This window comes from Lonchura striata, chromosome 13, assembly GCF_046129695.1.
Source record: "Lonchura striata isolate bLonStr1 chromosome 13, bLonStr1.mat, whole genome shotgun sequence".
Classification (NCBI taxonomy): domain Eukaryota; kingdom Metazoa; phylum Chordata; class Aves; order Passeriformes; family Estrildidae; genus Lonchura; species Lonchura striata.
Window position 1 is genome coordinate 15,296,635 of NC_134615.1, and position 12,203 is coordinate 15,308,837.

General features: G+C 42.9%; 1 protein-coding gene across 2 annotated transcripts in view; it reads right to left on the reverse strand.

The window, feature by feature from the left end:
• Positions 1-6,775, reverse strand: part of CBFB (core-binding factor subunit beta) — a 36,786-nt gene extending 30,011 nt beyond the window's left edge. For both annotated transcript variants that reach the window (XM_021535227.3, XM_021535228.3), the window contains exons 1-3: positions 6,669-6,775; positions 6,364-6,450; positions 1,863-1,979 (exon numbers count right to left, since the gene is read on the reverse strand). In XM_021535227.3, the coding sequence (XP_021390902.1) occupies positions 1,863-1,979; positions 6,364-6,450; positions 6,669-6,746 (282 nt within the window). In that variant the 5' untranslated portion in view covers positions 6,747-6,775. The remainder of the gene's footprint in view (positions 1-1,862; positions 1,980-6,363; positions 6,451-6,668) is intronic.
• Between the last annotated feature and the right edge of the window lie 5,428 nt (positions 6,776-12,203).

The following is a 12,203-nucleotide window of genomic DNA, read 5'->3' on the forward strand; positions in this document are numbered from 1 at the left end:
CTTAATTAAACCAAATGACAAAAATCTAGAGAGAACAATCTCAGACAATTCACATGAAATGCTTTAACTGTTTCCGTTGATAACATAAAACACTCTCCCACTCTGCTCATGCCTCTGCTCCAATCATGGGAGTGGCTGACTTTCAGAGAAGTTTAATTCTGTGCAGAGCACAGTGATTTACACAAGTAAGGGCTGATTACAACAGTGAATTTGTGATTTGTTCATACCAGAGCATAACATTATTCCCATTTATCTGTTTGTCCACCTCTAGCCTCATTCAGAGGAATTCTTCTAAACATTTCAGTGAAGCAGTCTAGAATTTACTGTAAACACACATAAAAGAAGGAGTGGCATTAATTAATGAGGCTCATGTTCTATTTTAATATACAGCATACCTACCATGCTCTTACATGATTAAGACAACACAAGAAAATGGATGAAGTAGTTCAGTACTTTAAGAATTCATTCAGAGAAAACAAAGTTAAAAAAAAATCATAGGAGTAAATAAAATTAGTTTTGAACTGGCAAGAAGAGAGACTTCAGTCTTCTTACACATTACAAGAAAAATTCCTCATTCAATTGTGAGCCAGAATCAATATTTTTCAGTAAGAGCCAGATTCAATTCAGTTTCCTTAGCAAAGCAGTCAGTACCCAGACAGCCAACTTCACTTCTCCCCCAATTTGTCAAACTTCTGCAAGCCTCACAGGACTAAATGGAAAACAATTTTTTCCAAAAAAACTCATTAACTTGAATTCCACATACCATAACTGCCCTCAGGAATTTTTTTTTCTTCCAATCAAGTTTTCCCACTATAGGAAATATTTATCTTCCACCTAGCAGCATTTAAAAGACCCAATATGCCTTTAAACCTGAATATGCTTCAAGTATTTCCTCCAGCCTGGTAGGTTTGGTAGCATTAGCTGTTTCTTGTTACAAGGCTAGGTTAAAAAATTTAGGCAAAAGGAAGGATTTTGTAGTCCATTAAAAAGTTAAAACAAACAAAAAAAACCCCACAAAAACTAGCCTGAAACAGAGACTATGAGGGCTTAAGTGCTGGTCTACACCCACTGAAGAAAGTTCTGAAGAAGGTCTTCTACTGAATTCAGTGATCTTTGGATCAGTCCCAAAGCACCCACAGGAGCAGAGATAAGAGACAGCATCTATATTTTAAAGGTATGTTTTTCCTGTAAAACAAAACCAGCTGTAGGTGATTTTAGTAACTTTATTCTGATGAGACTAAGCAAGATCTCTGACTTTAAATCTAATACAGCTTCACAGTAACCATCACTGCCACTAGGGAATTTGAGCATTCAATATCAATCTATGGGACAACCACCTCAGAAAAAAGAGATTCAGAAATCAATTCTGAAAGCAATGCTGCTTCTATGTTGTAGCTGATGGTGAAACTGAGAAAAAGATTCAATTCCACACTGACTGCTTGCTGTACCAACTGGCAGCCAAAGACACAATGAAATAACCTGCTGAAAGTGGAAATTTTTATTAGTCTACCACAATTCATTGGCCAAAGTCTAATTTCTTTAGAAGCACCTATACAACACCAAATCTAGACTGTTCCCCAAATTTTTTTCATAGCATGACAGTAGAAATATTTCTCTTTTAAAAATAATGCAAAGACACCAGTACTGCCCGCCTTTCCCAGTTCTTCCATTCACCTAAACATCAGCATGCTTTAAAACAAAACAATATTTTATCTTACTAGATTTCACTCATACTCACATCACTACCTACCTGCATGGAGGTGTGAAATGTTAGAAATCTCACATCATATGTGCAGTCTGTACCAGAAAAACCATAAGCACAACAAAAAAATTTCTTTCAGTTTCAACAATTTCCTCCTTACCTTGCCTCCTTCTCTTTCAAAGTCAACATATTCCCGGGTCGGTGTCTGTCGCTGCTCCCCCTGCCAGCTGGCCGGAAAAAACTGGAGAGACAGATTGGTTCCTGTGGCCACAAAAGCCTTTTAGAAAAATCAATACAAACAGGATCAGGGAGCAAGACATTACATAAATTATGCAGGCAGTCATTTATTTTTACATCAGTTTATGTCTTAAGCCAGGCAGCATAGAGAATACTTAAAGTCAAAAACATGCACTCATCATTTTTCTTAAGTATTAAGTTACAAACATCTGATTCCATTTTGACAACATTTGCCATTGGCTGCTTCGGATATAAAATACAACATGGAATCAATACTTCTTTCAAATCAGTTTTGCTGACATTAGAATCTGTCCTTTCAGCTCTATCTGGATACGCTGCACCAACTTAGTACCTGCAACATTAAAAACTGCCCATGCTTTTCAAAGAGGCTGCCTATCTCTAAAAGAAGCACTGCTGAAGGAAAATTAGCTCCTTAGACCCATTACTATAGACAACTTTTTTTTGCAAGAAAAGGATTTGTTTCCTTTCACAATCTACTTATATCTAGAAAGACACTTAACCAAAGAATAAATAATCCTATTTTATCATCTACTGGCATGCAGCATCAATACACAGTTCAATCAAGCTGCACAGGACTAAGTCCTCATGCCACATTAAGACACCAGTGATACCCAGATCAGCAGATGCTGTGACAGAGAGAAAAGGCAACTGTAGGAATTCCTCAGTACAGCGCTTTGTAAAATCATTAAAGGGACTGGTTTAAACCCACTAGAAAAAGCACACACTGCTTTCAAACAAACAATTTTCTATGATTTAAAATGAAAATGGGATTCAGTTTTCTTTATAAACTCTCTGTATTTGTTAGTATATCTTAACTCCAAGTGATGATGAGAACAGCAATTCCTAGACATTAAATAAATTATTTTTGCAAGCAGAAGTTAGATTCACAGTATTTGTACTCTTCCCTGGTACAGGTGAGCATATTCTCCTGTAAGCATGTGAATATTCACACAGGCTCACAGCATATCACTCCTATCAAAATCCCAGGGTTAAACATAATTTGTTGCAATCAAACAACAGTATTTTTACCATGATCACTCTGATTTAAATGGTCATTAATCTAGAATATAGTTTTTCTTAAAAGCTATATGACTACGACTTTAACAGCTGGAATTTCCTGACAAGCAGATTTCTTTCAAGCAACCCAGAATTCAGTCACTTCATGGCATAACTGTACTGCTACCTGTGACACTATAGCTACACATTATTTAAGATAGCTCCAGTCATGGACTGCAACACTGCCACAGGATTAATACCTCCCATTTTGAAAGTAGAAGTGCTTTGTCCTGGCTGTTCCCTCTCCACCAAGAGAGACTAATGCTCTGCAATCAGTTTTGGCTCCACGCTAGCCTTAAAAACAGATTTTTAAATCGTTGTTGTTGTTTTTGTTTGCTTGTTTTCTCTCCTGTAAGCACATTCTCAATGCCATTAAAATTAACAAATCAGTCCTAGTAATTCCACAAGAATGCTGTATTGGTGCATTAATACTTGTTTGCAAAGACAAATATTTCAATCCATGTAACAGAAGTTTCATCAAAGATGCACTTGCACAAATAGGAGGCATCAAATCTGTCAGAGCTGCAGACCATCACTATCAGGCTCACTACCTTCTATTATTCCTTTGCTTTTGCAAAGGATGATGCTATTTACATATCAACAAAAAAAATTATACCTAGTTCCAAATATTTGTGACTGAGTCTTTAGCACTTAATCTGCTCAAGAACTGTATTCCTACCCTCAAGCATCTTTAGTAAATACATGATTTATACATCTAAAATATCAGGGAGTGAGATCTTTTAGAGTAAACCAGCTGACCACTGAAGCCTTATGAACCAGTCCAGTTCTGGATACTGGGTCACAAGAACTGTACTTGCTTTCTGGGAAACTCAGCAAGACAGTGAAGTTCCTATACCTTCCTGCTTCCACCCCCAATGTGTGCTAGAAGGCCATGAAAACAGGGGAAAAATATCAGAGAAAAGAAGAATATAAAAGTACACAAATTTCACATCCTCGTACAGTCAGGCAGGCACCATTTAAACCATAAAAAACTATGTAGATATTTGTTCTCTGGATTTTTGAAGCCTGCTCCCTCCTTTTGAAGAGACAAAACCATACAGTTTAAGTAACCATATGTTTCTCAAATCAAATCACAGGTCAATACTGAAAAACTTGAGAACAGTCCTGCTAATAACCACACAAGACTGCATGGAAGCCATTAATTTCCATCAAACAACAAACAAATTAAAAAAAATAATAAAAAAATCACACCACTAGTTTGGTTTTAAACTTGAAAGTAAGAAAGCTCTAGTTTTGTCTGCAGAGACTTTTACAGCCCAGTCTGAAAAGCTATCAGACATTTATGTCACAAATTTTGTGAAAAGCTTATCAGAAGGTACAAGGGCGACTTGACCCACACACGGACAACATAAATACAAGTACCTTCCAAAGCAAACCAAACACATGAGGTTATTTAAGTTATCAAAGCATTACCAATAAACATGAAATCTTATTTAATACACTTCACACGTACTTCTCAGTAATATTGCTAATTATTTCCTTTATTTAATCAAGAGCTATTTGACACATGTAACCAACAACTTACTGCTGGTTCTACATTAAATCCCTGAGCTGTTCTCTGGGGTTTTTTTTTTCTGCTTCAAAATATGTAAGGTCATTTGCAAAGGCTCCCTTTGGAGATAAAAGAATAAATCCTTGATGTCTGGAAAAACATTCAAGACTAAAAAGAAAGAAGTAAAATTACTAGCCCTTTTTAACATCAGTCATTACGTACACTACATTTCTAAATAAACCTGACTACTCATGCCCTGTTCACAAAACAAAACCAGATGTTTCAGATGAAGAAATATAGAAACCATTTTATAATTAAGTAGAGTAAAAATATGTAGAACATGCATCACTGCTTGCTTCCAAGGGATGAAGTTCTGGCAAAAAAAAGCCAGCAGCAGGTACAGAAGTACAAAGGTGAAGCTACAGCAATTTCCCATTTATATAAATAACTGCACAGGCTGCATTAGAAAACTAATGGAGCTAATGAAAGTTAATGTTATAAACTATGTGGCCCTTTTTTTCTTTAGGCAGGGATTCGGGTATATAATGCACTTTCATCTAATGCACAGGAACTTCCAATGCTAGCAAACTATGTCTTCCTTACCTACCCATTGTTTCCCTGGTGTTTTCTTAAAAGAAGCAAACACGCACAAAGAAAAATGAACTTAAAAATAGTAAAATTAAGAACCTGTCTACAGGAGGCCTCTTGTAAAATAATAATACATGTTCTAAAACAAGAGATAACTAGCAGGGATAAGATTCAGCTAAAATAAAGTTATTCAGTAAAAGGTAACTGTGTTCTTGAGTGTATCCTTTTACTGACAAAAGAAAAAGAACGAGACTGGTAGTAATAACTGGTTTTCAAGTATTTTTGGATGTGCATAAGAGTAATTTCATTGTGTATAAGAATAATTTCATTGTGAACTGATTATCAGTATGCATACCACGTGAAATTAAAGAATGTTCATAAACCAAACTTGGTGGAAGTGGGGTTTATTTTCTATTTTACTTTGTCTTTCACTGTATACTGTAAATGCAAAAGAGATTACTTCTGCAGTTTAATAGTAGAGTTACAAACATAACAATGCTATGAAATACTAATACTATAGAAGCAACCTGGAGCAGAAATCAAACCAGGAAATAGTCAGTTCTTGACTACTCTGATCCATTCTTCACCTCACTTCTTATTTCGGAGGGCGACAGTAGTCTGTAACTAACCTTAATGAATGAGAAAAGCGGAGCTAAAGTTGCAAGTTTCAAAGCCTAATTTTAAAAGCGTTTGATTTAGTTCACAAATACATCAAACAGCTCATTCAGGACTTTAAGCTAGCGCCTTCTGAACAATGTCACTCACTTCTCAAAACTACTGTTTCCGGAAATAAAAAAAAAAAAAAAAAGGGAAAAGAAAAAAAGCTGAATATTGAAGCAAGCAGCTCGTAGCTGCAGCACGTGCCCAGGGAAGGAGCGCAGCCCGTTCCCACTGCCGGGGGTTTTCCTTCCTTCCCTGTCACCCGGCGCTCCAGACAAGCACTCTCCCCGCTCGGCAGCGAGCCGACACCTTCGACTGGAAAAGCGCTATTCCTCAGGCGGACAGAAATGCCGCCTGTTCACCAGAACCTCCTTTCCCTGCGCGTTCGAAAGGCTGCCGATGTCATTCCCCTCCTTAAGGAAAACTCTCCTCCACGGCGCGGCCCCGACCGGCCCCAGGCACCGTCCCGCCCCGAGCCTTTGGGCCCGGGCACCGCGCAGCGCTCGCTGCCCCGACGGCTTCCCCCAAACTTTAACTCCACGAGCCAAGCGCGGCCCGGCCCGGCGGGCACCGAGGCGCCACTTACGATCTCGGAGCGGCCGTCGCGGCAGGCGTTCTGGAAGCGGGCCTGCCTCTCCTCGTGCGGCCGGTCCCTGAAGCCGGTGTATTTAATCTGCGGGGAACAGGGCGCGAAATCAGGAGGGGCCAATCCCGGCGATAAGGGGGCAGAGGAGCGCACTGACTGCGCCTCCCCGCGCCGCCGGCTCGGCTCCCGCCGCAGCCGAGGGGAGTGCGGGGCTGCCCCGGCCCCTCCGCGGCCCAAGGAAACTTTCCCCACGGCGGGCGGAGGGAGGGAGACCGTGGGGAGCCCCGCCGCCACCGCCGCCTTACCTCGCACTCGCGGCTCAGCTTCCTGAAGAACTCCTCGTTCTCGAACTTGCTCCGCTGGTCGGGGACAACCCGCGGCATGGTGGTGGGGCCGCCGCCGCCGGCTGCCCTCCTTCCTTCCCTCCCTCCCTCCCGCCCGCCCCGCGCTGTCCCAGCCCCAGCGCTCGCCTCGCCCTTTGTTAGCCCCCGCCGGCGGCGCCCCCCCTTCCCTCCTCCCGTCCCTCCTCCTCCCGCGGCGCACGCAGAGCAGCCGCAGCCGCCGCCGGAGCTCGATGCTGCCGCTGCCGCCGCCGCCCGCTCCCGCCCCCAGCCCGCTCCCTCCCCTCCGACTTCCTCCCGGCTCGTAAACTCGGCCCGAACAGCCGCGCCATTCACAACTCCGCCGCCGCCGCCGCGCATGCGCCGCCCGAGGCGGGAAGCGGGCGAGGGGTGACTCAGAGCCCCCTCCGCGTCCCTCGGCCGGGCGCTGGCTCGCCCTCAGCGCGGCCGCTGCCCCCGGTCACCGCTGCCCCCGGTCACCGCTGCCCCCGGTCACCGCTGCCCCCCGGTCACCGCTGCCCCCGTCACCGCGGCTCGGCGCTTTCCGCCTCCCCGCTGCGAGGGGGAGCAGCCCCGGCACTGCGGCGGGCGGGAGCGGCCGCCCCCCGCGCCCCGGTGGCGATGGGCAGCGCTCCCCTCACAGCGGCGGCCCCGCACCTGCTCCGCCCGCCCGCTCGGGTGCGGAGCAGGCGGTGGCCGCGCCGCGTCCCCCCGCGTCGAGGGTGGCGGTGAGGATGGGGCGGGTGGGAAGGGACAGCGCTGGCCTCGCACCTCCTCGCCTGGCTCCCTCCCCCAGGCCAGCGTGAGGGCTGCAGGAGCCCAAGGGTGGTCCCAGAGCCCCTGGCAGGAGCCAGCCCGCTGTCGGGCTGCCCTAAACGCGGTGCATCCATCGGTCAGTCCCTCCGCCTCCCGAGGCGGGGGCCTGTTCCCGAGAGGAGCAGAGCGCCCATCACCTCCTCAGGATGTGGCTCGGTGCCTTTGAAGTCGTGGTGTCAGTCTAGAGCAAAACCAAAACCCAGCACTTCGCTGCAGCACTGCTTGAAAAGTTCACTTTCAGGCTAGAAACACAGCAGCCTGAACTCTTGATTCTTCATATGAGCACGCTTTTTACGGGGGCTAATTCAATTAAAAAGCACCCACCCCTAAATCTGTTTTTTCATACATGCCTACTTTATACCTCAATTCTTCATTGCAATCTACAACTTCCTCGTGAGGGGAAGTGGAGGGGCAGGCACCCATCAATTGTCTCTGGCAATTAATGACAGGACCCAAGGAATGGCCTGAAGCTGCGTCAGGAGACGTTTAGGTTTGATGTCAGAAAAAGGTTCTTCACACAGAGGGTGGTTGGGCATTGGAACAGGCTGCCCAAGAAAGTGATCACAGCACCAAACCTGACAGAAGCAAGGAGCATTTGGACGATGTTCTCAGGCACATAAAGTGTCTCTTGGGGATGTCCTGTGCAGTTGTAAGAATTGGATTCTATGTTCCTTGTGAGTCGCTTCCAACCCAACATTCTGGGATTTTTATCTCCTACAACCACTCCCCCAGGTTTTTAGCAGCTCTGGAGCATCATAAGGATGGCAGCGTGAGCCAAAAAACGTATTACGATGCCTATTGCCAACATTAAAATATTAGAGCATGTCAGATTTTTTGATAAAGAAATGAGGTTTTCTAACCTCTCAGTATTACAATCTTAACTTTACACATAGTCATGCAAATTGAAGCCAGCAATGCTAAGGTGACCCAGAAGACATAATCTGAATCAAGTACGAGCAAAATAATAAAAAAAATGAGTGAAGTAACTGTAACCCTTAACTTATTGTATACAGACTCCACAGAAAAAACCTTTGGACTTTTCTTCTAAATGTAGAAAATATGCTATGAGAAACTTAATACATTTCTGATCAATAGGAAAACTGCAGACAACTATTTAAACTGTTTCGTCTGATTTTTGGCATGTTACTGTATTGCAGACATATAGGTAAATTCAGAAGTTAAAAGCATTAAAAGAACTGTTTTAAAAGGGTTTTTTCAACCTGAAAAGAAAATACACTGAGCTTGAAAACATAAAATATTGTGTATTGTCTTGATTCATTTAGATTAATATCAACCCTTAAGTGAAATTTTCGTGAATGTCAGCCACATTTAAAAGGTCCCAAAATAAGACATTTTAAAAAAAAAATCCATATCACTATTCATCTTACAACAAGATCAATATCAGGAGCATAGGCCTGCAGGAGAGCTGCCAAGTTCATAAGGTAGAAATCTGCTCTCTTGACCTCCAATAATCTTTCACTACTTGCTATTACCTCACCCAGCTCTACCTCCTCAGCCCCAAAACTGACTGTGCCTTTTTCCAAACAACAGTTTGCAAAAAAAAAAAAAAAAAGAAAAGAAAAAAATAAAAAACCAAGGTCAAAAGTGAGATGAGTGGTTGTAAAGCCCTAAAATAAGAAACAGGAGATGTAATCACCTAGCAAGTTTTGTGTTTTGACCTTGGCATATATTTTTCAAGACTTTGGAAACAATACCAGGTTTGATTGCTTTCCCCCATGCAGCTCTTTGTTTAACATTTGTCATCCTGCAGTTTTCATCTTTCCGAAGTTTTTATTTTAAATAAAGTGAGTCAATATTGTCAGAAAGTCTGTAAGAGATCGGACACTGCCCATGCTTGTTGCCTCAGTTAGTTGATGGAGAAACAGGATAGCAGGAAGGCGTGAGATAGAGCACAGTGGCACAGGATCATATTATTCTTCTGAATTTATCCAGTTTCTCTACACTAACCTAGCTAAGAGCTTTGACTCTGAATAATGAACACCTTCTTAGCAAAGGGAACCAATTATTTCATATTCATATAAAGAAACCTATTATTTTAGACATGTTTTGTCATCAAGAAAAGCTATAAAATTGCAGCAGTTCTTCCTTTCTCTACCTCTCTCAGCCCCTAACATTTAACAAGACAATTAGAGTCTTAAAGACAGCGAAGTTCTTTTTTTTTGTAACTAACTAGATGGAGGAGGGGAATACAAACTAATAATGTCTTTGCTGCAAGAACGGCTAGAGCATAATTTGCAGTTATTCACCCTGTTTGGCCAGAGTCACTGGCCACCAGCCAGACAGTCAACATAGATCAGAGGCAGCTTTGCAGGTGGTAGCTGGGGGACATGAGAGGCAAAGCTGAGGTTAACGTCTGAGAGATGGGATACAATCTCATGAGAATTCTGTAGCTCACCAAATTTTTATTTTTGCTTTTAGCACAACACACCAAAACAAGCTAGAACCTTTTTCCTTGTGCATAACCAAATGCAACTGCTTCCCAAAGGCATCTTGGTGATACCTCCATAAAGCATTTCACCGTGATTCAGGCTGCTCAGATTTTAATGGGCTTAGCTCAGTCTGCAAATCCCTGTTTTGTTGATTCACAAGAACTTAGGTTGTTCATCAGTCCGGGTGAGTCACCTTCAGAAAACAGAAATGGTCAAGCTTGTAGGCAGGCTGCTTTCTGAGTGAATTCTCAGAACAGATCCCTTTCCAAAATAAGATCTAACATGTTTACAGTGCATTGATAATTGAGACAGAACACCACTGAAGGATTTACAGATGGAATGTTTTTGAGAAAGGGAGCTTTCTTCAAGTTCCAAGTCCTGTTATCTACTGTTCTTTCTATAACCCTTCTTTACCACATCTTTAAAACCTCTGGTTTCCCCTAGGTAGCAGCATTTGATGAACAACTGCATGGTACTGGTGTTATATTGTTCTCTAGACTTCACATGTGTGAGACACTAATCAGCCAGACTCCTGTGTATCCATTGATCTACAGCAGCTGCAGTATAATCAAACACCAGCATTATGTATGTACAAGCTAGTCTGTGATTATAGATCCATTAATAAACTGTTTGCAAGATATAATTATGCACATTAGGTGTGAAATGCAATCCACTTATGCAAGGTCTGTGCTTATGGGTACTACAACACTGGGTGGGAGGAGGGAAGGGGGAGGAATTGAGCAAATTAATTGTTCTTTTGCTCAGACTAATTTTCATTTTCCTGCTACTATAACTGATGGTCCCAGCCAGAATATCTTCACGGGAGTCACCCCACTAGTGGGGTGTATTGCTGATCAGTTCATGGACTCACATGCAGAAATCATCTTGAAATACTGTAGCTCACCCTCAGAGCAGCCTTTCATGTTTAGCCTGCATACATCAGCATAAAGATTTATCTTATCTGAGGACTCCCAAAATAATCCAGGTGAAGGATATGGGCAATGAAAAGGACCATGAGCCATTAGAATCAGTTCATGTCTGTGGAAGCACTTTATGCAGAGATGGATGTAGGAGCTCCAGAGGCAACAATGTGCAGCTTTCAGGACTTGGCCAAGTCCAAAGTTGAGAGCTAAACATCTTACCTAGCATACAGAGATAAGAGCCATACCACAACAGTTAAACAAAACAATCCAATTTTCCATTATGAGTGGGAAGCTGCTACCACTTAAAAAACACCAAGCATGGCAGGTATGAGGGAGGAAACAGCATCTCATGTCTCTTCTCTCTAAACCAGGCTACAAGACAGATGCATCTCTTCATTCCAGATTCCAAAGCTGGAGCCTTTTTCCTAAAAGAAGATGCCTACAGGTGCTACTCGAAATAACTTGCAGTATGTGGAGTACTCAGCCAGGAGACAGGACCCTTCCCTCACTGAGGCTGTTGAAGCCCAAGTTCCCAGCCTCCACTGTGAGAATCCCAGTCACAACTATTCTCAACACCTCTGCTTCAGCCTGGGTAACTACTACAGTGCAACAAAATACCTAAGTCTTCACGGGCAGGCCTACATGAAAATCCAGTAGCTACAGCCATCCTTTCCCAGCTGTGTGACTGGGACACCCTGGGCTGCCTCTGCTTGTAAGCACTGGCAGTTCAACAGTGTGCTTTACATATGAACAGCCTTTGTTTCAATAACATACATGTGCTGCTTCTCCCCAGAAGCATGGCCTGTACAGCCTGGGACACCCACCTGAATACATCCTTCTGACACCTGATAGCCACTTTTTAATCATAAAAAGGTGATGAATGTGCAAATATGAAAGTGCAGTGTGATATCAGGTTCAGGAGTCTGGTGTAGCAAAACTTGCCTCTGATCAATGACCTTGGTACACAACATCCTAATCAATTGAAAATCGATTTAAATTCTTTCCATTAACCAGGGGAATACAGTTGGGTTATTTATTTTTTTTCCTAGTAAAAACAATATGAAATGAAACTTGAGAACATCAGAGCAACTTATTCCTCCAAATGATGCAATGGAGTCTGAGTTACACAATTGTTAGAGAATTAAAACAGACTATCCCAGAAGGCTACTTGATTTTCATACTGGTTATTTGGGACAGTAGGTACACATTTCTATGATTCTGTGTTACCCATACATGTTTTGGCAATGGAAGTATGCAGTTTTTATTTTAAACCCCCTCTTTTTCTCGTTTTGCCAATCACAGCGCAAACT